At 37.4% G+C, this 26843-nt stretch overlaps 1 protein-coding gene across 1 annotated transcript in view; it reads right to left on the reverse strand.

Annotated features, from left to right (window-relative positions):
• Window positions 1–949: 949 nt before the first annotated feature.
• The window catches only part of LOC134755222 (uncharacterized), a 119008-nt gene continuing 93114 nt past the window's right edge, over window positions 950–26843 (reverse strand). The window contains exons 24-33 of the mRNA XM_063691746.1: window positions 26347–26465; window positions 24223–24322; window positions 18370–18439; window positions 11603–11716; window positions 11410–11526; window positions 10566–10681; window positions 9733–9886; window positions 9249–9348; window positions 8404–8497; window positions 950–1176 (exon numbers count right to left, since the gene is read on the reverse strand). Of these exons, the coding sequence (XP_063547816.1) occupies window positions 1099–1176; window positions 8404–8497; window positions 9249–9348; window positions 9733–9886; window positions 10566–10681; window positions 11410–11526; window positions 11603–11716; window positions 18370–18439; window positions 24223–24322; window positions 26347–26465 (1062 nt within the window). The 3' untranslated portion in view covers window positions 950–1098. The remainder of the gene's footprint in view (window positions 1177–8403; window positions 8498–9248; window positions 9349–9732; window positions 9887–10565; window positions 10682–11409; window positions 11527–11602; window positions 11717–18369; window positions 18440–24222; window positions 24323–26346; window positions 26466–26843) is intronic.

Here is a 26843-nt window from a genome sequence, read left to right on the forward strand (position 1 = left end):
CTACGTAATTTAGGCGGATAATTTTACAAATAATGTTTTGTTAATTTGCGTAAATAATTGTGATATTTTTATTGAAATCGTTTGATTCTACATTGCTTTGAGTGTAACGTAATTTTACGATGTTATTCTCACATATTGCGTTAAGAGGAAGGTGTAAAATACCGTACTTACGTGTGAAAGATTATGATCTCATATTTTTGCTCAGAGCGGCTATTACAGCCGATTACAGAACAATTCACCAGTATTTTATCAAAGTTCAAGCATTCAAAACGCTAACCATCACTATTTTTCATAAGAGAAAGCACAATTTCATACAAAACAACGATGATTAAACAAGCAACGAACAAACATGACATGTCACGTACTTATTTGTTTGCCACAACCTCGGCTGTGGCAGCGGTGGAAAAGTGAAACTATGACAAGGACAAACAATAACAGCGCTTTCTCTGCTACTCCTACTGAAAGATACATAAGACTATCCCGTTCGGTCATTTTCCCCCACTTCTCATGACCGATCCAGTTATACTAGATTCATGGTCAGTAAGAACAAAAATTTTACAGTTCCGAACAACTGACAGGCCGATATCGTCCGGCGGACTGATAGTCAGTGGACCCCTTAACGTTAGGCAATAAGGCAGAATTGAGTCGGTAAATTAAACACGACCTCAACTTATGTATTAAACATGCTCGATTAATCAAGAAAATTACTTAGATCTAACGCTTTTTGACTGCAGGATTGTATTATATCAACATGACAATTGTTATATGACAATGACAATATGTGCTACATTCACAATATGAATAATATTATCACCTACATTTTTTGCTATTCCTACCGGACTCATTTTAAAGGCATTTTTCCATGATAAAGACTATTTAGTAAACATGACAATGTCAATGTGAGACAACAAAAATGAACCTATTTTTGAGGTGTCTCGCTTGTGTTAAATTCATGAATAGAAGCCATCATCTTTATTTAACTCCCAGGTACAGCATAACCGCATTTAAAGTCACTTTGACATGTAATGTTCGATGTCAACACTAAATCTATAACATGAACACTTTATAAACCGTACTAGTAGTTTCCCATAATTACGTTCATATTTGGCTAACGGAGCCTAGGGACTGTCGTCTTCTAGTGACTTGTTTCCAAAACCTTTTCTCGAATTGCTTCTCCTGTAATAATATTACGTAAAAACTCATTAAATCAGTGATCGTCAACGAGTACGTAATCCACCAAAAGTGATTTGTGGTCGTTATCAGTACATTCACTTCTAGGCAATGTAGGTAAATTAAAATTACTTAAAGTCATCGATAATTCGATCGTTGATGTACTTTATTGAAAAATTTAAAGGATGTTTACTCACAGTATAATTATAGTCCGACCGTTTACTAAAATGTATATATATATTTGCAAATGTAAATATATATATATATATATATATATATATATATATATATATATATATATATATATATATATTGTATTATATTTATAAAATGTAAAAGAATTTATTATCCTTACACACTTTACTTTTGTGGATCTAGTACTTCTTGACAAACAAAAAATTACATTATATTAGTTGAATAGGTATTAAAAATTGTATGCTTTGATCATCTTGCTCAGCGTTCGACGTGTAAGTTTAAAACTTACTTATGTTCAGACTTAATCACGTTGTAAATCATGTCTGTATTTTTTTTTTGCATGAGGATCAAACATTTCATAGTAAGGATAAAATTAATTTACCTTTTAAAGTAACTGATATTAATATTCGTTCTTTCCTTATATATGATTAAAACCGGCCAAGTTCGAGTCGGACTCGCACGAAGGGTTCCGTACCATTACGCAAAAAACGGCAAAAAAATCACGTTTGTTGTATGGGCAACAGAAATAGAAGATTCAACTGTTTAGCTATCACGGTTCATGAGATACAGCCTGATGACAGACAGACGGATAGACAGACAGACAGACGGACAGTGGAGTCTTAGTAATATTAGGGTCCCGTGTTTACCCTTTGGGTACGAAACCCTAAAAAGTACCGAATAGCAATAATTTAATTTGTCTCTATATATTTCTATAATAAAAGTAATTCTTACCTTTGAAATAATTAATTTAATTTCTAAGTGGAAATCAGTTTCCACGAATTCTAGTTGCTTATATAACTTAGTAAATATCTGTAAAATTATTGCTATTTTTTGGAAACATTTAAAATATTATGAATTAAAATCCAGTGCATCAAGTTTAAACAATCTTAAACTTCTACCCATCGACAGTATACAGTGATTATAAGCAACGTAGAAATCAAATAGACGAAATATGCGATGTAATCTGTCTTGTCAAGGACTCAGTGAGAAGGTTGCGTGGCAACAGCTGCGACTTTGGACAAGGATCTCATTAAAAAACTCTCCCATCCAAAAAATAGTGATTTACATTTATGCAGACCATGAATTATATATATGTCTAAAACACAGATATACTTAGCCAACGTCCTTGTGATAATCTGATAACTGACAACAACAAATAAAACGGCAATGCTCTAAAAATATATATAATAAAGGAAAAAGACAGTATCAATGATACGCGGATTTTGTAAGAATGTTCAAAAACATTCATAACAAAGTTGACGAATGCTCTCCACGATTTTGTATCGATTCGCCAGTTTAAAAAGATCCTTCTCCTTGCAAAAAGCGAGGTGCGGCTGAAATATTTAAGGCTATAGAGTTAGACCAAGCTAAGTTGGCAGCGATTTTGACAGCCCAGACAGTGCGTTATTTTAAGCATCAAACTTCTATGAAATTATGACGTTTAAATAACACTTGCACTGTCAGGGCTATCAAAATCGCTACCAACTTAGCTTGGTCAAACTCTAACAAAACTGATGCCAGCACTGCACCAAATTTTCAGTTTTTTGTAACAACAATATCTGTCAATTTACACACCATATCCTTAAACTTTAATCAACTGCCTTTCATAAGCACGACTAGCGATAAGTGTCAATGACAATACTCTGACAATAAGGCACTAAGTGCTTGATATTTGATATGAAATTTCTACTAAATATGAAACTATCGCTCGTCACGTTTGATAAAAGGTTGGCGCCTAATATACCACCATGACAATAGTCAACTGACAATGCTGTATATTTGTGGGTACAATGCGCTAAAAATTTCGCCAAACATTGTCAGATGACAACTATCAAGTTGATGAAATACTAATACTGATTGGTGGTTTTAGATTGTGTTCGTTTTAAACAATATTCATCTGTGTTGTGCAGTGATAGCGCCAAGGTGCTGCGGGATGCCGTTATACTTTGCAAGCTATTGCATATATTATATTTAAATTAATTAGAATTGTTAAAAACTAAATAATCATTTTAAAACTTTTATAGGCAAGTTAGGTACTGTCTTGCTGAACTAAACGAACATTCGCTTCGCGTCTAACAGAGCCGAGAATATCTACTTATAGGAACGTCAATAAAATTGTGCGTAGTAACGTAAATAATTTAGCAAGACAGTATTCTTTACATTCGTTTAAATGTAATGCCACAGTAAACGCAAAGAAGGAAGCAAGGTATAAAATAATGAAAAGCTTAATGATTTCAATATAAATATATTTTTCGATCCTTTCAAGTAAAATGGACAGATTTCAGTAAACAACAAATTGAAGCTGGATTAAAATTTTGCCTAAGCAAGAACAATTGACATGAGTGTTCACGGACCCATAGACGATACATTTTACAGCGGAATATCAAACATGTGAGATGTTTGATATTCCGCTGTAAAATTTAATTTGACATAAAGCAGCATATAGTTGTTACATGAAATATTTGATCCGCCTGTCGCGAAACGTCAGTTTAACAACTGACTAATTAACCAATGCTTAAATTAGAGGTTTTAATTTTTAATTATGCTTTATATGTCAGTAGGATAACGGATTAAGACTAAAGTTTTAAAGTATGCCTTCAAAAATGCCTACTTCGTATTTCTAATGCCAATATTGACTTGTTTTAAACAATAAACGTTTGACCACGTCGAGTATTGATGATGCTACTTCAATATTTGTCGCTTGAATAACGTTTCTATTAAATGATTTAAAATTGGGCTATGGTTTATGATGACTTTTAGTTTCCGTTGCAATTATTTACTGAGCCAAACCCAAATTGTGTTGTTTTAAGATCAATGGACCCCGCAGCAAACATAGGGAAAAATTGATTTCAGTCAAATCTCACGAAATTTTAGTATGATATATATTTATGGCTCTAGATAAATTTTTTTGTAAACTACTCTCTCAGAAGTTTATACTTTCAGAAATAATCAATATAGTTGTGTCTTACAAAATATATGCAGCATACCTAAATTTTGTGAATCATAACATCAGCAATTATCAGTGTGTCACAAGGTATCGATTTTAGGAAAGACATCACAGAAATACAACATTAAAGAGTGCACCCTTTTAAAATAAAAAAACCGGCCAAGTGCGAGTCGGGCTCGCGTTCCAAGGGTTCCGTACATTACACAATTTAAACAATGTATTTTTTTTGTGAACCGTGAGTGAAATGTCTAAAAAACCCGGGGTTCAAAAACTAAGTAATTAAGTTCGACTCACGCTTTACTGCACATTTCTAATAGGTTTTCCTGTAATCTATAGGTAAAAATTTATTTTGTGTATTTTTATCAAAATTTTAGACCCAGTAGTTTCGGATATAAAGGGGGGGAAATGGTAATTTTTTGCCTTTTTAGGGTTCCGTACTTCAAAAGGAAAAAACGGAACCCTTACAGGATCCCTCGTGCGTCTAACTATTAACTTTTAAATTGTTAATCTTAGAATTATAAAAAAAATGTATTTGAGATTCTCATAATGAGCTCTTTCATTTGATATGTAACACGATACAGTTTGAAAAACTTTATTTTTAAATTTTCTTATTTGCCCCCCACAAGTGGTCCCCTTGTTTAAAATTCATTTATTTACGTTACATGACCGTCTTTGGGTCATAAACTTACATATGTATACCAAATTTCAACTTAATTGGTCCAGTAGTTTCGGAGAAAATAGGCTGTGACAGACGGACAGACAGACAGACGCACGAGTGATCCTATAAGGGTTCCGTTTTTCCTTTTGAGGTACGGAACCCTAAAAAACAGGAGACTTTAATCTACATCATACTAAAATTGCGTGAGAATTGACTAAAACTACTTTCTCCGTATGATCGCTGCGGGGTCCATTTTGGCTTATTTGTATGGAATTTCTATTTAATCTTTTTAGGTACAATATTTAATATTCAATAACCGACGTAGCCAAGCGTCGTAGCAAATATCATTAGCTTTAACAATTATTCCAAACTTTTACTTACAGTAAATTTATTTAATGAAAACAACCCCATGGTTCAACAATTTAAAATGTATCTAAGACATTGCTCAGTTGGCCGACACGGTTACCGACGATTCACATTCCATCTCCGTCACATCAAGGCAGTATGGCGTTAAGGAAGAGGTAACAGCGAAGACTAATGTATATATATATATATTAATTATAGTTAAATTTAAATTTTACCTTACTAGTCAAATCCGGAAACCTTAATAGGCTAAATTTAAGCTAGAAACTTTATTTATTTTAAATCGTATCTAATCTTTTGGTGTGATGTGGCAAGCACCAAAACATTTACTTCAATTAACGTTTACGTTAAAAACGATACGTAAAGTCCTATATTTCTCCGGACAGTATATATTTTTTTAACAACCCATGTCACAATCAAGAAATTTTTAAATTCAGTTTATAAATTAAATTTAAATATTCATTTATAATATTATGTTTTTTTTTCGTATTTATTATGAATAGTGAAAATGTATTGAATCTAATAACACATTTAGGTCGATGTTAGTGAAGTAAATGTGACATTTTCAACCAAAAGGTACCACATTGTCGCTTGTCAATAAGGTTGATTTTAAATTGAAGCTGTATGGAAATAGCGCCTTATTGACAACCGACAATAAGTACCCTTTTGATTGAAAATGGCACAAATATAGACAATGACCTTACTTAAATATTGATGAACGTTTGAGGTTAATAAAGTAAGTAGTAACAACCAATTACACTCAAATCATTCAAAATGTTAATAATCTAACAAAATTTCCTAACAAGCGCTTTTTGACAAGCAAACCTAGTAAAAGAAATGAATCATTACTTTGATTAATAGATCATTACTAATAATCAATTTGACAAAAAATGACAGTGACAATTCTGACAATCTGTAATTGTCACCCCAAGTAAACAATCGAACTTTATAATTTGAATGAGGGCTAACGCGTATGAATTCGCCGCTAGGGGCGCTAGTGTAGATGGTGGTCTTTTCCATAGTTCGAAATGTCAAATGTCACTTGTCACTTCAATGACTGACAGCTGTTCTTTAGTCTTTCGGACCACCATCATCAGAGGCGCCAACTGGTGAGCAAAAAAACGATAGCCCTCATTAAGTACAAGCTTGTTTTGCACTCGATATTTGAAATACGTGAGGTTATTGTCTATTTCATAATAGGTACAGTTAACAAAAGGGTAGCATAACGTCAATAAAAACGACTAGCTTATGACAGTTCTCAGAAAGGGACAAAGCTGAGCCAGTGCCTGGACAGGAGACCACACATCATGAAAATAATTATTAAGTTGAACCTAAATAACCTTAGTAGAGTGCAATAATATCGTGCCATCGTAAACAACTTTTAATTGACAATATTTAGATCCAACGATATTATTAAAAAGGTGTTTAAAATGGTAACTATGTATTTGCTTGTGCAACTAACGGTACCTACGTATCAATCACAAATAGTGACAACTACGTGTATACGAAGTAAATAGATATAAAAAAATATCAAGTATTAATTGTCAACAATTAAATTTTAAATATGACAGATATAAAATGATCGGTGTTAATTCGAACCCCAGTGTGTAGTCTCCAAAAGAGTCATGAACGGCAATCAGATTTGTTATTAATTAGCTTCTCCTTTTTCTGACAGTTACGGTAGATACAAAGCGTAGAGTGACCATACATTTGAAATCGGCCAAAATAATCGTAATATTCAGAAAAAGGGACTTTTAGTTTTCCAGTCCGAATATGACTCGTAATGTCCTCCCATACAGGCACAAGCTTGTGGCGTGCAGGTATTCGCAAAGCTCTTAAAATATCGTCAGTTGCGCACGTCCATTATGTCAGCCATCTTGATTTTAAACTGAGTGTGATTTGTTTATCATTAAGAAACTCGAGGTCTTGGACCTATGTTTGTTATGATACATCCGCAACACCGAAAAGCTATTTAAGACGGTTGCTATTTGTCTACATAAATACCCTAAGGCGGATACTTGTGGAACGATCAGACTGAACATTCAGGTGATTAATTGACAAAACCTAAGTAAACTTTTTCTAATACTACCAACAAACCCGGCTTTCTATTTCATAAATCTGTAATATTTTTACTTTAGATCCATTATTTTACCAACTTGACAATTGTCGCCTGACACTCACAATTTGCCACACAATTCTGGCTCGGCCAGTAAAAATGGAACTCAATATTAGTGACCAACATTGACAAACTGCCTAGACCTAGAAAAGTAACGAGCTCGTGTCAAGTGACAATTATCAGGCGCCTATTACACCAACTTGACAATTGACATCTGACATTGACATTTTATTATTGCACATTTCTGGGTCGATAAGTAACGAAGATACATTGCGTCAATGTTCATTTATTGGACCAGCAATGTACGGTGGATTGTCAATGTCAGACGACAATTGTTAGCGTGGTGAAACAGGGGCCAGGTTGTTATTATTTGGGATTAAACTGACCAGACCACCACAATTTTACCACAGGTTCCGAGAACTTTTCCCATAACTGATCTATAAGAAGTATTAGAACCAAGAGAATCAATAGGTATGTAGAAATTTAACACAATTTTTTCTCCTGTTACTTAGGATCGAGAAATCTTGTGAACAACATTATTTAAGTAATCCCCCTAAAAAGTGGGACAGGTGTTACGATCTTACAAACAAACAAACTCTCTCCCTCTCAACACACAACGTGCCGTTCTATTGGGAGTAAAAAATAATATTTCTACCGATTATGTCCTTACACGGGCTATTTCTTACACTCTGTGTGTATACTCTTCTTAAAAAAAGTGGCTTCCATCTTTATAATGATTTCGCTAATGTCAAAAGTGTGCTCGTAAAGCACACTTTTCACGTTTGTTAGTTGATTTTAGTAAAGTGATAGCTGGACTTTACAAATAGCCACGACGGATTGCAGATTAATTCGTACTTATCGTAGCCGGACGTGCGACACTGACGTATCGTAGTGTCCCATTCACACATTGCCGTTGACAAAGCAAATCTTATAATAACCATCATGGTTGCTCACTGTAGATCGTCGGGGGGAGAAGGGGCGAGTACCGAGCAGCAGGGGCTCCCGACGGGGACTATCGGAGGAGGCTCGGCGGCGGAGGAAACCCAATCTGGAATCAGATTAAAGATAAGTGAACAAATGACATTTTTCATCACGCTAGGCGATGCGGCCGAAAATCCTAAATTTCGACCTAGGGCACAGAATAGATAATAGTGCAAGGTACAGAAGATTCACTCTCTAAACGCGTATATTAAGACAGATATGACCGCTAGGTGGCGCAAGCGCGAAAAGGCGTCCGTTCCGTAGCGGTGCGCGGCAACTACTATGGCGAGACATCAAAATTGGTGTGGGCCGCATGTACTTTTAGCGACGCGACGAAATCGCGGAGTGAGCCACGCCTGCCTAGGGCTATAATGTACGTTCGAGTGGCGGGCGGGTTATATTTATGGAGAAGGGTAACTGAGTCGCTTAACTTCAAACTGGGGTAAATAAATCTGTCAGATTATGCAATTTTGGTATTTTATTTTATTTTATTTTTCTTTATTGGGGAAAAAACAGACATAGGAAGATAATATAAAACGAAGAGAATGGTTTTTACATTAATAGGTGCAACCTACATCCTGAGACAATTCCCACTAAGATTTATAAATCAAGAGTGTATAAGTGGCATTGTCATCGGATTGAGGTACTTATAACATGTGTGGTAGGTATAGTAGATAGGTACTAAACTAATAATGATACACTGACGATTATTAAGAAAAGGTACCCGACTGTTAGTGGTACGTGTTAGATAAGAGTCAGTCACGTGGACCATTTATTTAAGTAATAAATGTACTAAAGAACTGCGTTTATATACTTACATCTTCCCGTTCTGGCATAGAGAGCGCGTCCGCGAACGCATCGTCTGAGCTTCCACTCGCGCCAGTTGCTCCATCTCCGAAAGTTTGTCGCTTTCTGGAACTGTCACGTGAAACATTCAGTTTTTTTCCAGAGTTAATAGTGTCAGTTGAAGACACATTAAGTTATTAGCATAAATGTATACGTACACAGAAAAACTACCTATAGATGGTTCTATTCAGAGGCGTAGCGTTAACTAATCTAGGCGTGGGTGAAGTCGCATCTGCGAGGCCCTTCTCTTTCATTGTATTCTTAAGGTAATAAAAAGGGTTGGCTTCCGCGAGGCCCTAATTAAGTGCGAAGTAGTGACATACAAGGCAAAAGCGTTACGTAAGCGACATTCTCGTGAAATGCCTCTGTAGTGATTGCGATGCGGTGCGGCGTTGCTCGTACACCGTTAATGTTTCACAGAGGCAGCAACTCAGCACGATCAGTAGGTTCATTCACCTTTCCAGGCATATACAGAATTGCGCGAAGTAATATGCGGCGCGGTGCGGCGGGTTTGAGCGCGGCAGAGCGTCACCGCGTCCGCGCTGGCCACCCGACGTAGCAGCGACCGCTGACATGCTGCGCGAAACGACCAGGGGTCTGACCCGCCAGCCTGTGGACAGGGAAAAAGAGGATCATCATCTTCCTCGCGTTATCCTGGCATTTTTGCCACGGCTCCTGGGAGCCTGGGGTCCGCTTGGCAACTAATCCCGAGAATTGGCGTAGGCACTAGTTTTTACGAAAGCGACTAACATCGGACCTTCCAACCCAGAGGGTAAACTAGACCTTATTGGGATTAGTCCGGTTTCCTCACGATGTTTTCCTTCACCGAAAAGCGACTGGTAAATATCAAATGTTTTCATCAGGGAAACAGAGGATAACAACGTAGTACCTATCTGTCATTTACGTTAGTTAGAAAAACACATAACAAACACATAGCGGTCTATTTTCCCACACACCTTTTTGCGCCGGGGGTTAAAAATTTGACATGTTCTACGAATAAGAAAGCTTGCCCAAAACTAATTAAAAAAAAATGTAGGTAGACAGTTTTAGTTTTATGAACGGTCCACACTAACTACTGCACATATCTGGAATCTAGATTTAGGTCCTGAATGACTGTATCTGAATAAATTCAGACGAGTGAAAGTGATGTTTTGCTTTCTCTTGTTCTTGAGTAAACAAAAGGTTGCTCTTGCTTGATCGGGAAATTGCATAAAAGATCCCGATCCCGATGGGTCGAAGTGCATCCGTTAGGGGCCCCGAATAATAAGATGTTTTTAAACATAACTCACCTGTTTTCGTGCCTCCTGCTGCGCCAGCACATCTGTCCCCTGGTCCAAAGCGAGCCGCATCTCTGCGCGGGGGCTGAGTCGCTCCTCCGGTTGAGGGTCCGGCGCACGCTCCGATACTGTGGAAAAGTTGTTTTCTGGCTTGTGATTCTCCGTCATTTCGGCTTCCCAATTGAGGTCTTTAGAACAGTACTCGCCGGCCCCATCACTTCGCTTAGTCAGTTTAATTTGGCCTCAAACTGCAGAGTATAGGATGCTGAAGGAGAGCGTCCCGAGATGGTGTTGGACGGAACTTGTATACGCTTGAGGCTCACAATTTGTTTTACCGGGGGTTTGGTGCGGATAGGAGAGCGGCCTTGCTGAACTCGCATCAAACACCATTCGCATACTCTTTTGCCACAGTTAGCCTTATCTAGGGTTAGATGCGGAACATACATAGGAATAGGGATAATAGGATAGCGTGCTTACTTAGCTGACGTCGAAAATCACTTGCAAAGATTGTGTCACAATTAGCCACATTCATTGGTGTTGGATATTATAGGAATAGGAGGTTGCTTGCTGAGCTGTCGTCGCTATTTGTCTCACGTAGAGATTGGTATAGAATATTGTAAGAAGAGCGTGATTGCTAAGATAGCGTCAAACACAACTCGCATACGATTGTCATGGCGTAACCTATACTACATTGGTGAGGAATATTGTGGATCCGATCCCCGATGCGAGGTCCTACTCAACATCAGAGGTTTGATAGGATTCCTTGAGGAGTTGGGCTGGTTGAACTAATCTACCCTCCACCCCTTCATGCAAAATAGGCGCCAGCTGTCGAGTTGCTACAATATAATACAATTACCCGGAGATTGGTGCGGTATATTGTGGATGGCGGTGCGCTCGAGAGTGGAGGGCGTGCTTGCTGAGCTCGCTGAGCCCCGGCGTCCAGCAGCGGCACGCTCCGCATACTCTCTTGAAGCTGTAACACATTGAATCATTGTTATGGGATCTGGGAGCCTTTCCAGAGGCTCTAGGATTTTATATATCTTTCTTACCAGATTGTAAGAGCGGTAAGGGCGCCTCGTTGGTGGGCGTCCGATCTGGACTCAGATCGGCCGCGCCGGCACCTCGGCCCCCGCCAGCCCGCGCGCCACACCCGCCCCCTGCTTCTGTTGGAAAATCTACCTTAAGCTTCACTTGGAGTAGGCGTAGCTTTTGTCTTTTTCCTCCATACCTCTCGGTTGTTCGTCATCTCATCTCATCACTCACCTGGTTTCATAGCATCTCATCTCTCACGTAACTTTAAGTGCTATATCAGGGTTTGTGTAATTATCACGTATTTATGACTAGCATTCGAGTCTGCTAGTCTCGCAAGGCCCACCATACAACAATTTGCTACTTTTAATTCGAACCTTGATAAGTAATTTTAGATTAATTTCGTTTGTTTGAAAAAGTTATGAATCAAAAGAAATGCTACTTTAATTGTATGAAAGGTTCTTATTAGATTGTAACGAATACATACATTATGTATTTATAAGTTCATTGAGCCTTACGAGGCTTAGAGCTTGAAGACTCGACGAAATCATATTATATTACCTTTAAAAATATGATTGCATGTTTTTCTGTTCTGATAAAGTGTTTTTACAAAATGATAATCGCCCAGTGGGTTTTCTATATCATTTTCTAAGGTATCAAGTCCGTTCTCTTTGTGTTTCTATTCGGTGTATCGTGTAATCGTGTAGTGTTGTGCAACTATAGTTCATGCCTGTTTAATGACTAAGGTAGTGCTTTAACCATATCTTGACCAATCACTTGCTTGATATTATGTGAACTGTATTGCTTAGGTAATAAAAGCAAGTGGTAGGTGAATTTTAGATAGGGAGTTGACCTTACTTTGAAAATCATGGGGAATAATTGAGTCGCTTAACGTCAATAGATAAATCGAACTATTAGATTTTGCGATGTTGGTATTAAGAAAAGGTCGAATGGATTAACCGAGTTTGATGTTAAGCGACACAAATGTGTTGAAAATTTTTGAAAGGAAAAGGCCACACCAATCGATCATCGATGAAGTAATTATGTATTTTCGAACCTTTTTTTTTTTTTTTTACAACTAGGTACATGATACATTATGTGTTATTTATCCACGTTGATAATAAGTTAGTTATGCTTTGAACTAATATAAATATGATATGAAACCCCTTTTACTTCTTTAGTTTATCATATGGCTCAAAAACTGTAGTATAACTAAATTTTGTATATTGTATAATAATAAAAAACTAGTCAAAATAAAACTTAACTGCCGAATTTACACTACAGGGGTTCCCAACTTTTTTTTTCAAACCCTGTCCCTCTTTGGTGTACTTAATTTGATATTTCGTATTTCTTTTTTTTTTGTAAAATGGAAGAAAATGTATAAGTTTATTTTTGATTTACGGGCCGCGGCTCAGTTTGGAAACACCTGTAATATTTGTAATTGACATTTGATTTGATATGCACTGTGTTGTAGGAAGTGTCTCACCTCTCTGTCAAGATGTCCATTTTGCTGCCAAAATGTATGTCAATGTTAATATGTATGTGTTTACACCACTAACGTGTTGTTAAATTATTAATAACATTTTTTGAAGTAATAAATTTAGTAATAATAATATTTTATGGATATTAAGACGCTTAAAGTAAATGTAAAATAATATTCGCACAATAAGTAGCCACAGTTGTGACAGCTAATGTAGATGGTATCAATTGGTGTCGCAGGAGAGTTGAAGTGAATCATATACCCAGCTACTGATGTGCCGCCGGAAACTTTCTAAAATTGCGAAATTTCCACATGGTAAAATTTTGGAGTTAATATTTTTTATGGGAATCGAAATTTTCCATTTTCTATATGAATGTTTTCTTTGCTTCCTGTGATTTTTCGGGAACTTTTCGAACATTTTGGAAACTTTCTAGCACATTTGTATACTAATTGCAGGAAAGATAGTGAATCAATGAATGAGTGAATGTGATTAAGTGAATGTATTAATGTAAATACCTGGATGAAACTTTTTGATTAATCTCGCGTTTGGCTCTTGAACTTGCTACCGGTACGAAAAAAGAATACTAATTTCATCACATGGTATGTTGTTAGGTATAGCGAACATAGCGTAGCCCCCCCCCCCCCCCCTTTATTGGCGAAAAGTATAAATGTCAAGTTTATGCTTCCTATCCCACAAGATGGCAGAATCTACAGTGCACTAGAAAACGTACACGAACAGTAGAGGGCAACACTTGCTTTGGCGTGAAGTGTCAATGTATAGTTTATGTTTCCGATTTTGGCCAGAAGATGGCAGACCATCCAACTGGCAAGGTTCCTATAGCTGCCCAACGATAAAGTTTGACAATCGAGTTCGTTAAAGTGTCATACATTGATCCGCCTGTTCCTATCTCTGTCGCACGCGCATAATTATACCGCTATCCCACCCATGATGCCAGCGGTCGATGACACTGTGCGTGCGAGACAGCAATATAATTATGCGCGTGTAATAGAGATAGGAACATACGAAATTCATCGTGCATAAGAAGCGTCCTTACTTTACCATAAGACGCCATTCATTTATTACGTAAGACGATTTTTGCCAGATTTTGACCCCCTCCCACCCTATGTAAGAAAAAATAGAATACGCCGACCTCCACCCCCTTGTTTAATAATTATTTATTACGTAAGAATCTTAGGGAAAAATGATAACACATCGGGTTTGCTTAAATTTCGATTTCCAAAGAAACACTTTTAGGAAATTTTATTTTGTACCTGCAAAAGTAAATCCTGACCAGGAATATATGATCACGCGCCATGTTGCGGAATTTCACTGGAACTAATTTTTTCATACTATATGAACTGTCACCCTATACATGAGAATGAACAGCGCCCCCTTGACAATGATCATATATTACTGGTATCAACTTTGGCTTGATTTTATAGTTTTTCTTTATCGGTACTCGCACGGATGTCCCACTCTTTTTCGAAGTATAATCTTTACTTGCGCATTTTTGTGATCGTAAAAACTATCAAGTCATCCCACCCCCTTGTAAGAAAAAATAGGACACGGTTTAACCCCCCCCCCCCTAAATTGCCTTACGTAATAAACGAATGGCGCCTAAACCGTGTGGCGCCGTAGAGTGTTACCATACTACTTTGGTTGTTACAACTATGGATACAATATTTTGCACTACTTACTTTACGCATCTTAGTATTTCTTTGGCGATAAAATACAAAATAGGTTTATATCTGATAAAGTGATAAACACGTTCGTGGTGATGTAACTTGTGTATTGTGTTTAACACTATTTGTAATAAAAATATGGACTTGGAAAAGAAATATCAAATATAATCTGTAATTAATAATTATCTACCGCAGGTAGGGTAAAATATGTAATTTTTTATCTGAATGGAGTACTGTACGGATATGATGGTCGTTCGTGTCTACGAGACAGTGATAAAACGGTATCCGTCACTTTTAATCCCGCGGTGATAAAAAGTGTTGGATATTTTGTCACGTAGATAAAGCCATCCATAATAGGCCTGCTGTTTTATATTTTTTCCTTTCTATTTCGTTAATATTGAACACAATAAGTAATTTAATAAGCAGAGTATGTAAATGTAAATTTTTACCTAAATAATTTTAATTTGCTACATGATGTCTTATACAAATATTGTATGATTATGAACTTATATATCAATGTAAAATACTACAATTATATTCAATTATGCATTGTGCTTATATAATACACATAAGAACCATTAAAAATCTTAAAATATCTATACATTTTTATAGGGTAGGGCGGGGATAAAAGAACCGAACCGTGAGTAATAATTAAGGCCTATATAACCCTTATGGCATCGGCAGGAGAGTTGAGGTGAATGATTAAACACATCTACACAGAGTGATAATATCAAAAACAATATTAAATGATTGAATTTGACTTAAGCGCACGATAATAAGCTAAAAAAATTAATAAAACCTTGAAGAAGCTTTTTTGTAGGGTAAACTCGCATTATTTGGTGGCACGCCTAATTCGGTGATACAAGTTTTGAAGCATGACACCGAGGAAAGCTAGTGAATTAGGGCCTTTTAAATGAGCCTCACGGCAAAGCCGCCGAAGCCGTGAAGCCGTGAGGTCCCATTTAAAAGGCCCTAATTCACTAGCTTTCCTGAGTGCCATGACTGCCATGCTTCAAAATTTGTATCACCGAATTAGGCGTGTCAACAAATAATGCGAGATAACCATACATCTTGCAATTGGCGGTACAACTTGGTATCGGTACGAGAAAATAATACTTACCTATTTCAAAATCTCGCTGTCATAACATGATTTTCTGTTGTTGTGCCCGTGACTTCAACTCTCATACCATATACTTCGTGAATTTTATATTAAAGGAAAAAATGGAAAAAGTTACACTTCCGGCAGGATTTGAACCCGTAACCTCCGCAATCCGTGCGTCTTAACCAATTGAGCTACGGAAGCCTACCAGAACCTTGCAAATCTATCCATTCCTTCCCTTATGTATACACGCCTTTGGGGTGGTATATACTTCGTGATCAAAAACCTGCCCTACCCTACTTATAAAGCATATTATTATAATGTACTTGTATTACCTATGCTTGACATCAAAATTCTACTTTCTGTATATGTACTGGGAATCTACATAAACTAAAATCGACTATTTCTGTCCATAGTATAGTCGTCAATAGAACTTGCAAATAATGTAAACATGACAGATTTTGTTAACGTTTGACACATAACCTAACATTTTTACGTAGGTTATTTTCCCTGAAATATTAATAATTGACATTTAATTTAACTAATAATTTATATGGGCCTTAACGCAAAAGAATAGGAAATCCTTAGAAGTGTGCCAACACAACATAGAGAGAAGTATTCTCAACATAAAGAAGAAAGACAAAATAAGACTAAGCACCATAAGAAATAACACAAAACTAATGGATGTATCCTAATGGATGTAACAAGTAACCTTAAATGGAAATGGACTGGGCACATGCTGAGAGAACCAGGACAGAAATGGTCAAAAATTGTTACAACTTGGTACCCCAAAGATGGGAAACGGAAAAGAGGCAGGCCTTACCGCAGATGGGAAGATGACATAAGAGCTATCGCTGGTCCAACATGGACAAGAAGAGCAAGCAACAGAGAGGAATGGAAGGTCTTAGGGGAGGCCTATGCCGGGAGGCAAGTCGACCGATGTCAATAAAAATACCAAATAACATATACGACAAAGAACTTTATTATTATTATGTTTAAATTAAGAATTCGACATGTTTTGTTTTTCTTTTCCTAAAACTTGACAAAAAAATGTAATTTTTTTAATTTGAGGTCGAAATAAATGGCTATTTTATTTTATTTTATTTTATTTTATTTTATTAATAATTTATATAAATAAAATATTTTAGTATAAAGACTGTTGATAAGGTCATGGTTGTTCTTTCAAAGAGCGAGATTACGAAGTAATGAAGGTAAAACGGTTGGTTTAGATTATTTGCAAGTTCTATTGACGACGACTATAGATAAAGTCTGTGCGGAGAGAAGAGTCGTGAAATGTATGAGATCCAATACATTCTACAAACTTTACAACGTAATTATAGTTTGTCAAAGGACTGTCTCAAACATAGACAGAGAATCATACTATCTTTGTCTTATACTAGTACTAGCACCCAAAAGAAAAGGATGACTATGGACCAAGCTAAATCTGCATGGCTTATAATGACATTCTCTCACGTTATGCTTGGCGCAAAGTTAGCTTAGACGGACTCTAGAGTTAGACCAAGATAAGTCTGCAGCGATTTTGATAGTACAAGTGTTATTTTAAACGTCAAACTTCTATGAAATAAATAACACTTGCACCGTCTAGGCTATCAAAATCGCTGCAGACTTATCTTGGTTTAGCTCTACGCGATTTTCACACTGATACGAATCCTCACACCGCTCCAGTATGCTGTATGAGCTAGACAAACAGTGCTATGCACGTGTACAGGCTATAGGGACGCGCTTCAGTATGGATCAAACGAAGACCAAACCAATGATTTGACCGGGTCGTAGCACGGTACGCTTATCACCATGCCTGTCACGTTCTAACAAGTATGTGAGTGCGAAAGTGACGGACTTAGTGATAGGGGAACCATGCTGCGCGGGCAGGGCTCGGAACAGGTTTTTTGTAAAACTCGATATAGCCCGATATAGCCTAATATTTTTAATTATTTTATGATCTTTACGTTAGGACTGAATCATGTATTTAGGTAGCAACTTCAAATGAAGGGTACACGGAAAGAACATGTCACTTTTTTCGGAAAATGAGATTTTCATTTCAAAATGTCTAGCTCTTAATGAACTATTGGTTACTTATATATTTTGCTACCACTGTATAATATATGTAACACAACTTTTTTTAGTTAAAAAAGACCTGGTTACGGAATTACCATACATTTTGACGTGGTTCCAAATTTTAAAACCGCGATTACTCAAAATGTTACTTAAGTGACTAGACATGTTCTTTCCGTGTACCCTTCAAATTGTCTCATTAAAAATTAAATAATAAACCAAAGAACGAAAAAGAACGTAATAATACCGGTATTTTTTGTATGAAGAAAAACCGGTTCCGAGCCTTGGTTTTGACGCCCATGTAATTTTCGCTCAGCACATCGGCAGCTCAACGGACCTCTTGGCTTTCGTTTCATACCCCGACACCGTGTATAGCGATATCCCGCTTGCGCTGAGCGGTGTGCGGTCGCCATGTGAAGACCGCCATAGTAAAAAATGAACAGTAAACTCACCTGACTCTAACGCAGAGGGCGGCCGGCGCGCGTCGGAGTAGCCGTCAGCAACGAGCCCACGCGCGCTGCCCTGCGGCAATGGCCGCGTCAGCGGAACATTCACAATGTGAGATATCGCCTAGCTACCCTCTAGCCAATTAGATTGATTTTGGCCCCTGAGTGAACCCATGCACGCTGACTGTGCTCAATGTATCGGGATCGACGTTTAGATGCGAGATTTTTGTCCTAAAACTGTCATAAATGCGAGCCCACGCGCGCTGCAGACTATATATAGGTGCCTTTTAGACAATGTAGCAGGGCGGGCCAGCGTTAGAAGTACGGTTTTCGGTATTCTGGTATTTTCGGGATGTTGCGGTATTAAATGTAAGAAGTTTTGCCTCAAACTATATATGCCATTGAATTCTTTCCTAAGGGGTAGTGCCTTGCATTGTATTAATAAGAGTAAGTATTAAGGGCCGGCTGTTTTTTTTATATATTTTAATAGTAGTAACAATGTCGTTGTGAAATACTTGAAAAACTATGTTCTTCCGATCTTTTTTGGACTTTGAATATGTATCCTGTTTATGAGTTATGTTACGGAGTAAGAAGTGGCGAATGCACTAGTCCCAAAACGCACTATTAGTCAATACACTTTAATTTCGATACATATATGCGGAAATAAAAGAAAAATAGTTATTTGTTATACAAGGGTGCAAAGTTGTATTTTACCCGCGAGTGTAGAATTGAAACACGAGCAAGCGAAAGGATTCTATAGTTGAACCACGAGCGAAGCGAGTGGTTCTAAAATAGAATCCTGAGCGTAGCAAGTGTTTCAACACACGAGAAGTAAAATACATTTGCACCCGTGTGTAACACAAAACTTTTCACCTCACTATAGCGAGGAAAGTGCAACATCCACAGGCGTTAGATCATCTTCATCACTGAAATCACTAATTTTTTTACGATATTATAACAAAAAACTCTGGAAATTCTGTATTTTTACGTGAGAAGTTTTTAAGTAAAAATTTTGTTGACAATGTTGACATTTCTGACGTATGAAATGTCAATGATGCGTTTTGAAATTGCATCGACTCAACTTGTGCGTTCAGAATTATATTTAACATCATTATTAAAAAACAAACGTTTCTTATGGAACTTTAAGGTTTATGACATAAAATCATTAAATAAAGCTAAATTTGGTATTTTTTATTAGATTCTCAAACCATTTGTTTAATGATAATTAATATCAAACGAATCATTATTATGAGCGTTTTACGTTTTGTTATCTGTCAAGCTACTTAAACATGCTCCATCCAAGGTCAAATTACTTTCCCCACTAGTGGATAAAATGCGTTTTTCCCCGCTTGTTTTAAAGGATAAAAGACAACTTTCCGAGCTAGTGAGGGGAAAAATATATTTTGGGACTAGTGTTTTGAAAACTATGCATTATGAGACTAAAGTATTTAAACACAGATCGGGGAAGATAAATCGAGAATGAGACCTTTTGTAAAAATGGTGTTATGGGCCTAGTTTCTTATGAGAAGAGGGGCTTTCGAAATTAGAGTGTAATGACTAATAGTGCGTTTTGGGACTAGTGCATTTGCCACCGGAAAGAAATTTTTCCCCTCACTAGCTCGGAAAGCCGTCTTTTATCCTTTAAAACAAGCGGGGAAAAACGCATTTTATCCACTAGTGGGGAAAGTAATTTGACCTTGGATGGAGAGTGTTTAAGTAGCTTGACAGATAACAAAACGTTAAACGCTCATAATAATGGTTCGTTCGATATTAATTATCATTAAATAAATAAATAAATGGTTTGTGAATCTAATAAAAAATACCAAATTTAGCTTTATTTAATAATTTTAAGTCATAAGCCTTAAAATTCCATAAGAAACGTTAGATTTTTTTATAATGATGTTAAATATAATTCTGAACGCACAAGTTGAGTCGATGCAATTTCAAAACGCATCGTTGACATTTCATACGTCAGAACAGAAATGTCAACATTGTCAAGTGTCAACAAATTTTTTACTTATAAACACATCTCACCGACTCACGTAAAAATCAGAATTTCCAGTGTTTTCTGTTATAATATCGTAAAAAATAAGTGATTCCAGTGATGAAGATGATCTAACGCCTGTAGATGTTGCACTTTCCTCGCTATAGTGAAGGGAAAAGTTTTGTGTTACACACGGGTGCAAATGTATTTTACTTCTCGTGTTTCAATTCCACACTCGCGGGTAAAATACAACTTTGCACCCTTGTATAACAAATAACTATTTCAGACCTTGTCAAGACACTAATTAAGTTTGTTATCTGGAAGTTTATGGCCGTATCTAAACCGGAATTCTTATTCATTAATCTGGTGTTCGGTAAATGTCATTAATAACATCTAACGGCGGTTTTGTCGAAAGGGAAACAAAATATAAAAGGTCGGTTAGATAAGAGATATCAATTAAGTAGTTTAAATACTCGTGATAACAAAAAAAGACTGGGTACTTAAAGGACTGAAGACTGGACTGAAGTTTTTTAAGCGCTGAACCTCGTGAAAACGAGTTGAGTTCTTCAAATTTAGACTCATAAGACTTGGGTTCCTACACGCTAACAGTCCCTCTTGTCCAACCTTTCTAAACACTGATGGTCCGGCACAATCTGCCCCAATTTGATCAGTTACTAGCTAACCCCTCAACTATACAGGTATAAGGTTTTACAACAACGCATGCACCATTCCAGTCATGCTATTTATGGGGCATGTAAATGTAACAATACGTGTACTTAATAGACCATGTTTCAAAATGTTTTAGTCTCATCGCAAAACAGGCAAGCATACAATAGACCATGGAGACTATATAAAGGAGCCAAATCTCTATGTATGAAAAGTGTCCATCAAAAAACAGTAATTAGGCGGCGCCACCATACACCGAAATACTACCAAAAACAACCTACGTAATTTGGTCGGGTTATTTGTTGCTTATATGGCTTATGTCCCAGAGCCTAACTAGCGCCACCGGAGAGATTAGGAACTATTATTTAAAGTTGAAAGCGGTCACTTTTGCAACAATTCTGCCATAAGAGATGTGCATCCTTTCTATACCATCCATACTATAGACACTATAGATTTGAGATGCTTGCGCTCCCTAGGGACAAAAAATACGCAATGCGACGACATTAAAAAGACGTTTAAAATTCGTGACTAAAGCCTGTCAGTTAGAACAAAAATTTGACAGTTAAATATCGCCGCTATACTTACTCAACCTCGTATCTGCAACACTCATTTGATGACAAAAACAGCCGTATTCCGAATGAAAGAAAGGCGACATTTCCATCAAATGATTGTTGCAGATATGAGGTAGAGTAAGTATAGCGACAATATAATTATATTCTATGCTACTCCTAATAAAAGGTCCACAATACCATCTCGTTTGGTCATATCACCCCTCCCCCTTTTCACCTCTATCATTGTTTTTCTGAGGTTTTACTACTAAAAATAAGCGCGGGTCGCACCATTCAAAATGTAACTTCTATGCAGAGAATTTTGCAAAACTTCCCATAGAATATATTTTTAGGGAATGTTATAATTATTACATAATATGGTGTCAGTTAATTTGTTCTTCTAAATTATTAAGTAACAGATATAAAACCAACCAGATTATTATAAGTACCTACAAAAATAGATTTTCGCTCTTGGTTGTACTTATAAAGCAACGTTTTCGATTGATTGTTATTTCTGTACATAGAGCAACATTATGCATCTTTACACATTACGAGCGTATTTATGAATATCCGTTTCATTTTGAAACATGGTCCAGGGTTCAATCAATCAATATTAATAAATAGAGGTACTTAAATAATACGGGAAATTTTTCAAGTTCATTACTAGCAAAGAGGATATAATAAGATAGAGCGGTACTGTCATAATAAATTTTGTAACCACTGTAAATTCACTGCCATCTATCGACATACTTTAAAACTAAAAATGAAGATTTCTAAAACTACGTTAAAATAACAAATGAAACCGTCAACGCTCTCTATACGAGAGTAGGCCAAAACTAGTGGCGTCATCTGATCGAGAATCAAATTTTCGTGATTTTCAAGGCACGTTTTTTCCTTAGACTGTATCCATCTATTACGGAGTTATATCTAACTTTGTTACTAGCTACATAGAGTTTTTTTGATAGCCGTCGACTAGATTTTTAATTCCTTGCATGTTGCAATACTGTATTGGTAGTCAATACACTAGTAGGGTTGATTAATAAACCGCAAGATTAATACTGCAAAATACTACTAGAACGATTTGGATCCGACACTTCGTTTTCTATCACGGGTGATCGGTGATTACGTGATGCTTTTTAGGGTTCCGTACCCAAAGGGTAAAAACGGGACCTTATTACTAAGACTCCGCTGTCCGTCTGCCTGTCCGTCTGTCCGTCTGTCCATCTGTCCGCCTGTCCGCCTGTCCGTCTGTCCGTCTGTCCGTCTGTCTGTCCGTCTGTCCGTCTGTCCATCTGTCCGCCTGTCCGCCTGTCCGTCTGTCCGTCTGTCCGTCTGTCCGTCTGTCCGTCTGTCCGTCTGTCCGTCTGTCGGTCTGTCCGTCTGTCCGTCTGTCCGTCTGTCCGTCTGTCCGTCTGTCCGTCTGTCCGTCTGTCCGTCTGTCCGTCTGTCCGTCTGTCCGTCTGTCCGTCTGTCCGTCTGTCCGTCTGTCCGTCTGTCCGTCTGTCCGTCTGTCCGTCTGTCCGTCTGTCCGTCTGTCCGTCTGTCCGTCTGTCACCAGGCTGTATCTGAACCGTGATAGCTAGACAGTTGAAATTTTGACAGATGATGTATTTCTGTTGCCGCTATAACAACAAATACTAAAAAGTACGGAACCCTCGGTGCGCGAGTCCGACTGGCACTTGGCCGGTTTTTTATAAAAAATGAAGTGTCGGGCGCCTCGGCCCGGACACGGACCGTGAGTCATCCTTTAAAATGGTCAGTATTTTAAAAAGAATAATCAATACTAATGACTGGTAGCCTGAAATTACTTAATCTGCTAGAATTGTACCGTAGGTACCAAAAACGTGTCCAATACTTATATAAAACTGTCTGCAAAATGCATTGAACGAAGGCAATACTCCTTCGCAAGGTCATACACAGCAAATAGATTCATGTCTTTATGGGTAAATCCAAAGTTAAGGATTATAAAGGAAAATTTTCTGATTAAATTGATATGGGATCCTCCTTTTCGGTATACAAGCTTTTAACTACTGTCCGTGCCCACAGGACAGCTTTGTGGCCGTATGCAGGGTTCGAAAGGATAATTATCAATGATAATTATCGTGATTTTTATGCCTGATAATTATCGATTTGATAATAACCTAAAATTTATGAAATATAATGAGATTGTTAAATGATGATTATCTTATATTTCAATGGTTAATAAAGACTAATCAATATTAGGTCAGTTTTTATTTGTACATAGCAAAAAACGCCCAAATCATTAGATTTTACGATCAAAGAATTCAAAGAAAATAAGTATAGCACCATTCATACCTGGGATAATTATCCGATATTTATCGGATAATAATCGCGATAATTATCTGGATAATCTCGAACCCTGCTCTAGGCAGTCTTGGAGTACAAGTCTCGAGCAGCGCACGTGAAAATTCTTATTCACCTGGTCTGCGATAGACGTGTACCCCTCTCCAATAGAGCCACACAACTTTTGTTTGAGAATCTGTGTATATCCCGTTTTTTAAGTGTTTATTTATTTATTTATTGCAAATAAAAAGTGTACAACAGGCGGACTTAATGCCATTATAGGCATTCTCTACCAGTCAACCATAGGGCTAAAGAGAAAAGCGTCAAGTGTTAAGTGTTAACTACTAAGATATTCACCTGGTCTTCCGAATTGGTGGGCGTCTGTTTGTTGTCTTCGCTGCCACTGTCCGAGCAATCCTCCTCCATCAGGGGTTCCAGTCTTCTCCTAAAAATATCCCTACGTTACGTTTTAAGGTTAGTATCTTGTTTAAAATTTGGTTCATCTACCAATAGACTTGACTACTAGTCAAATCTTTCATTTTTCGAACTGTCAAAACGATTTTGTTACTATGGAATTAATATGAAAAACTAGCATGTGACGTCACGATCAAATTACCTACTCTTTATAGTTTTATACGGGTTTTAAAATAGAAGTTGTATCTACGTTTCTCTATTAATCTTCAGGTGCTTTATTTCAAGCATGGTGTAAAATAATTTATTTTAAATACAGTCAAATACACTATTGGGAAGGAGTAAATTAACATCAATGTGTCTTCCAGTACTACGATGTTTAATAACCGATTTTGACTACGCTATTTAACCCTTTACCAGGCTAAGGGATATATATTTCCCACATACGGCACTTCAAGCATGCGTTCTATTTTCGATGAGTAAGACTGACATTCGATTGGCATTTTTGAAATGTCAGCCTTGGTAAAGGGTTAAGTCCCCGGTAAGCTCGGTTCTCCATACAAACGTAGTTACGCTCTCATTTTAAAATAACTAGCTAGATTGCTTTAATTTGGTTTTTCTCAGAAACGCGTAACTTTTCAGGATTGCCATAAAACAAACCTTACCTAACCTAACCTATCTGTAGGATAACCTGAGGAAAATCCTGAAAAGTTAACGGTTTCAGAATTATGACTAATGATAATATGACAAACATTACATTATGACTTTCAATAATTGTGTCAAACAAAGGGACACCAAACTAATTACATACCTAGATATACCTCATGTCACTGTATGTGCAAAGTTTTATTACAATCCAACACCTAGTTTTAAAATGAGAACGTAACTCCCATACAGGGAAGGTGAAATTCGGCCAAGCTTGCCGGGGACTCGATTTCTTGTGTATCCTGGCTCTCTCGACCTCTTCCTGTATTCACTATCTCTTTTTACACCGCCTCGTTAGAAAAATACGTCTCGAGAAGTATTCTTATTTGTGAAGGTATCTGTTGCTTCGTCAGTAGTGCATTGGATACCAGGAGGTGAAAAAAGTTGCATATAACTTTTGTCACCCAGCCAATAGCCAATATATAGTTAAATACATAAACTTTTCTGAAAAAATATAAGGAAACTTGTAGTACTGTAAGACATTATCTCACACATAAGTGCTAATCTAACATAAGTGGGCATGCAGCTATATTGTTTCATAAAATGTGTTTCAAAGTGGGGATAAGAACAGACAAAGGTCAAAATTGATACAAGTTCACGCTTGTTATTGCTACCCAGGATAAGTCCGTGAAAAGAATATATTCCTGGATCTAGCGATTGATATTTTTGTATAAGTAGCCTAAAACTTTTTACACTACTAACTATTGTTTCTGCCAAAAAGTAATTTTTAGTAGAAGACAAAGAAAAACGTGCTTTGAATTGATGCAATTGATGTTGATTGTCAAAATTTGACAATCCATTAACCAATTACAACAAAAGATGGTACAGTGTATTCTATTTCATCTGTCAAATTCGAAGGCACAATTTTTTCTTAAACTCTTCCACCATCAATAACTTTGTCTATGTCATGGCCAGATCATAGAATTTGGTCATTTCATGAAATGCCATTTTAGAATATATCACTTACGATATGGTTAGGTTAGACTTTTTCATGGCGTGGTCAGGCGATCGTTTCATAAAATGATTGCCACATCATGAATTTATCCATTTTAAAGGGGCCTACTGACTATCAGTCCGCCGGACGATATCGGCATGTCAGTTGTTCGGAACTGTCCAATTTTTGTTCTAACTGACAGGCCGATATCGTCCGGCGGACTGATAGTCAGTGGGCCCCTTAAGGGCGTCCGCTAGCTGGCTCTGGTGTACGGAGCGGGCGCACGCACGCGGATGCCATTGTAGGTGAAATCCGTCGCACGCGTCAGCACCAGCTAACTTCGTTAACCAGCTCACCCGCTCCGCCAGCTAGCGGACGCCCTCAGAACTAGCCAAGTATATTAAGAATCAAGGAATCTTGTGTATATTTACCTGGGTAACAGCGGCCTCAGCGTCGTAGGTCCGGTGATGGTAGGCGCCATAAGGAGCTCGTCCATCATCAGCTCCGTATCGTCGTCGCCAGCGTACGACGATGAGGACTTCGTGGGCGACTGCGAAAGTGAAGGGCTTTCTGTTCAAAAGGCATATGTGCTACTGTTATAAAAGTGGAAGGTTGCTCTACATTCGCTTTTGTTTCGCAAAGTAGTAAACACTTTATTGCGCAAGTAGGCAAGTACACTAGGTACATGGCAATGATATATTAAACAAGCAATTACGATGGAACAAAGTGGACTAACATGAACCCTGAAAACAATAAACTCCCTTTTTTGGGAAGTCGTGTAAAAAGGTGGAACATGCACGAAGAGTGTCTCCCACTGATGGCCACTTACAGAGAGGGTGCCGTGCTCGGAGTCCGGCAGATTATCCGATAGGTCGCTAGTGAGGGCGTCACCGACACCTCCTCCCCGCTCGACCCGCTGCCGACCCCC

Source organism: Cydia strobilella, chromosome Z (assembly GCF_947568885.1).
Source record: "Cydia strobilella chromosome Z, ilCydStro3.1, whole genome shotgun sequence".
In the NCBI taxonomy this organism is placed as follows: Eukaryota; Metazoa; Arthropoda; class Insecta; order Lepidoptera; family Tortricidae; genus Cydia; species Cydia strobilella.